This window comes from Lathyrus oleraceus, chromosome 1 (assembly GCF_024323335.1).
Source record: "Lathyrus oleraceus cultivar Zhongwan6 chromosome 1, CAAS_Psat_ZW6_1.0, whole genome shotgun sequence".
NCBI classification, from domain to species: Eukaryota; Viridiplantae; Streptophyta; class Magnoliopsida; order Fabales; family Fabaceae; genus Lathyrus; species Lathyrus oleraceus.
In genome coordinates this window covers 272,636,841-272,641,543 of record NC_066579.1, presented here as the reverse complement: position 1 = coordinate 272,641,543, position 4,703 = coordinate 272,636,841, and the positions used below count along the sequence as shown (strand labels likewise).

General features: G+C 37.4%; 1 protein-coding gene across 1 annotated transcript; it reads right to left on the bottom strand.

Moving 5' to 3' along the window:
• Positions 1-1,106: 1,106 nt before the first annotated feature.
• On the bottom strand, positions 1,107-1,574 carry LOC127102974 (uncharacterized). The gene has a single exon (XM_051040284.1). The coding sequence runs from the start codon at positions 1,572-1,574 to the stop codon at positions 1,107-1,109; it is 468 nt and encodes a 155-aa protein (XP_050896241.1).
• Positions 1,575-4,703: the final 3,129 nt, after the last annotated feature.

Sequence of the window (4,703 nt, the reverse complement as noted above, 5' to 3'; positions counted from 1 at the left end):
ACGACGGAAACATAGACTTAATTATATAAAATGGAGGATGACCGAGACGCTTGTGCTGAAGCCAAATTTGTGAGGCTGAAGAGGAAGACTGAGACTGGAAACAGGAGGACAACACCTTTGGATGGTCATCAGAGAAGTAGTATAACCCTTCCTTTTCCTTAGCAATTCCAATTGTCTGCCCCGGGGTAAGGTCCTGAAAAACACAATGGGACATAGAAAAAATTACTTTACAATTCAGATCACGGGTAAGCTTATGGATGGAAATTAAATTGTGGGAAAGTGTGGGAACATGAAGCACAGATTGCAACTGGAATGGAGGTTGCAAGTCAATATTTCCAGTGCCAACAACACAAGCATGAGAGCCATCAGCAACAGTGATATAAGGAATACTCGAAGGTGTGGTATAAGAGCATAATAATGTGGAATCAAATGTCATATGATTAGTAGCACCAGAGTCAAGAATCCACGCATTCTTAGGAATATTACCACAAACAGTAAGAGATCGGGAACACAAACTCTTACCAGTAACTGCTAGAGACCCAGAACCAGAACCAGAAGGCTTACTCATGGAGTCAAGCATAGACTTCAACCGTTCCACATCATTCTGACTGAAGGAGGAAAAATCAGTTCCCCTCTTTTCAAAGCTTTCAGTATCCTGGACATGTGTAGCAACATGTGCCTGATACTGGTGCATGTTGCGAGAACCGCCACCTCGGCTAAGAACCTGCTCCCTCCCATGAAGTTTGAAACAACTATCCTTTGTATGCCCTGATCGGTTGCAATGCTCACAATAGAATTTGTCACGAACATTCTTGGATGATGATGGTGGTGGTCCTTGTCTTGTTGTTTTGCTAGCTACTAATGCTGACACATCCGGGGGCTGTTCATGAAGCATAGCTTGATGACGGGTTTCCTCACTACGGACAGTGTAAAAAACTTCATTAAGATCAGGAAATTTTTCCTTACCCAAAATCTGCACCCGAATAGGGTCAAATTCAGCATTAAGGCCTGCTAGGAAATCAAAGATCCTATCCCGCTCAACAACAGTATTCAAGGTGGCAGTATCCTTGTTGCACTCCATCTTCAAATTCTGATACTGATCCAACTCAATCCAAAAAACCATTGAGAACTCCAAAATACTCAGTGATCGAAAGATTTCCCTGCTTAGTGTTGAAGATTTTCCTCTTTAAATCATAACAAGCAGACATATCTTGTTTCATGGAATAACTGCGACGAAGATACTCCCAAACTGCCTTTGCACTTGAGAGATACATGCAATTTCTACTAATTTCTGGAGATATGGAGTTCCAAAGCCAAGTAATAATAGCAGAATCATCTTTATCCCAGGAAGGGAAGTTAGGAGCAGTAACCAGAGGAGGATTTCCTTCAATATGATCAAGCATGTCGCAACATTTTAGAGTGTGTCTGATGAACTGAGACCATTGAAAATAATTTTTTCCGGTAAGCCAATAACCTTTTTGAACGACAAAATCCTTAGCATTAAATGGGGCTGGTGGGTTTGTGGGAGGTGGAGGTGGAGGTGGAGGTGGTTGATCGTTAATAATCTCAGCCATTGAAAGGACAATCGAGAGAAACAAACCAAGAAACAGGATGGGTTAGGGTTTCAAAGATGAGTGAACAAAAACAAGAAGCACGATGTGCTACAACACAAAACAACAATGACCCGAACACCCAAAAACAACAACAAACTGCAAACTGCAGTAAAAAAAAGACTCTGCTACAAGGCGGCTAGGGTTTAGGCGGAAGCGAATCCCCCAAAATCGGGAGCTCTGATACCATGTTGTAAAATATTTCACTGATATATTAAAAAGTGATTCTTACATGTTACATCTACATGCTTTAAATAAGAGAGAATAGAAAACCTAATGGGCTTTGACTAATGGGCCTCATTACTAATAGAAATAATTACTATTTACAATCTAATATTTACAACAACATCAATTCATGACAATTACAACCACAATTCACCATTCAAACACTCATTCAATTCATGTTACAAGTATTTGGTTTGATAATGATTTTTGAACTTTCAAGGCATTTGATTTACCTATGAACTTGACCTAACATCACTCCAAAAAGCCCCGAGCCTCATTTTACATCATGATATGATCATATAGCTTCAAATATCCATCATTGCACCATAAAAATCAAGGAATATCAAAATCACATTTTTAGGTCATGTTGGTTGGTCACATTTTGGAAAGAATGGCCTATGGCAAGATACAAAGTCCATAAACTTATCATTTCACAAACCTTTTAAGTTCCACTTCGAGCCAAATTTCCTAATTGAGTCACTTTCCAACTTTTCTTCAAGGTCCAAGACCTAATTCATTGAGCAAGGATCTCAATTTTTGCATTGGCCAAGCTGGTCCAACATGCATACCATGCCCTAAAACATGACCAAGACCACTACTTTACCACATTTCCATTTCCAAACTACAACTCCTTTTGACCTATTTCTTTTTGCATCTAGTCAAGGACATAACAAGGAACATTTGGAACAAGATTCATGCAAAATGCACGAGCCAATTTCATTTGGCCTTGGTTCAAAGATTGAAGATCATCTTGATGCACAAACCAGACCAAGTCAGTCAGATTTTGAAATTTGATCCACCAAGTCCTCAAATCACTTTGTTCTTATCCTATTTGTCCCCAAACACATTACAAAACACATCAGGACAAGAATGGAAGTCAACTTGGATGGAAAAACCTCTCACATCTGAAAACCCGATGCCATGTGAAAAGTGATTTTTTTTCCAAAATGGCCAAAGTTCAAATGCACACCAGGTCATTTCCTTGCCTTTGTCTATTCCCAATTAATGCTAAGAACCAAAACCAACTGGTCTGGAGTGCAAGCAAGGTCAGATTTTACCATTCCATGTCTCCTCAAGTTCTACCTTGAGCATGTTTCAAGCTCCACACCTTTCTGAAGAAAACCACCCTCACTTTCCCTCCAAACCACTTCATCACTTTCCTTATAAATAGGGGAATGTGTTCCATTCACAAGCTTCATAATTCAAAAACACCTTATTGCAAACCCGAGTTGAACCATCCAAAACAAAGTTTAGATTTTTGAGATTCAAAGTATTTCAATTCCAAATAACCACCCAAAAACCATCCTTGAACATCACTCAAACTTTCCCAAGTCCTAACTCACCTTCCTAAATCCTCATCTGAGTTGCACCAAGTCATTGAAGCACCACTCTGAAACCAATTTCGATCAGGTAGTTCCACTCACCCCCTCCACTCAAACAAGTTACCGTTCCACTCGAAATCACTCACTGATCATTAACCCCATGATTTGAGTTTTTGATTTTCAAGGTTTGGAGATTGAAGACGAATCTGAGTCGTTGCCTCACGCGTGGTTTTGAATTCAAAAGAATCCCGTGTCCCACTCTGATTGGTTGATTCTCGCGCATGTTACTTTTAGCCTTTTATTTATTATTTTATTTGATCAACACATTTTTAAATCACAAGCGAGCGCTTGGCCCAGTGGGAGAAGGGGTTGATCCTCCATGACCCTAAGGTCAGGGGTTCAACCCCCACCATATGCAGTTTTGTTCTTTTTTTCTTTTCACCCTTGTTTTATTTATTTTTCATCATATTTATTTCCAATTTCATTTTAATTTTTACCCCACTTATTTTTATTATTCTGAAAAGATTCCCAACATGGGCCCTTGATATTTTTGCATATACTATTTATTTATGCTTTATTTCATGTCATTTGGATACTTTTTGGTTGACTTATGAGGTCTTGAATCTACTGGCTAATGAAGTCTATGTTTGTCATGACATTGGATTGTTTAGGGTTGCTTGAACCTTCCATGTTTCAAACCTACTAATGAATGATCAAGTGTTCATTCATGGTACTTTGAAGTATGGATAGGTTTCCTCTACATCAAAAAACTTGGGTCATTTGACTTTTAGATGAAGCCTTGTTTATGCACATACTAACTTGTTGGTTTCATCTAATTCATGTTACTACTTTTGCTTATACTAACCCACAAACTTTTTGCTAACTTGTCTATATTGTACACTAACACTTACTATTTTGTTCATATTGTACATTGACCTTTATAACCTTCTTAACTTAATCACTTAATCAAAATATTTACTTTTAACCCTTGAGATTGTGTAGTTTTCCTTTTGTCAAGCTATTGATAGATGGACTTGGGGTTTGCATAACTTTCGTTGTTTCAAACCTATTGTAAGTTGATCATTTGATCATCTTCAATACTTTGCATCAGTGATAAGTTATCCCCTTATGCGTCATATTTTGAATCTTTTTTCATAAGGATAGATAATCCTCAAGTGTTAAACTTGTAAATAATACTAACTAAACTTAACTCTACTAGCTTTGATTACCACTAACCATTGTTATTATCATTGTTATTTTTTTATTTACTTTTATGTTGTTACTTTGTGATTTATATTCAAGTACTCATCATCATCATATTCATTGTATAAACTCATCATACATGTTTATTTATTGTCATTTATCTTATTGTCATCATACAATTAAAAACAATAAAAACATGATAAAATGACCAAAAATATTCATTCCACTGAATCAACTTGGACTTAGAGGATTTCATCTTAGGACCTTTGCTTGGAGGTTTTTTCCTTATCTTTATGATACTCTTTTAACTTTGGATTTCATATGTAACTTGCATACCGACTGT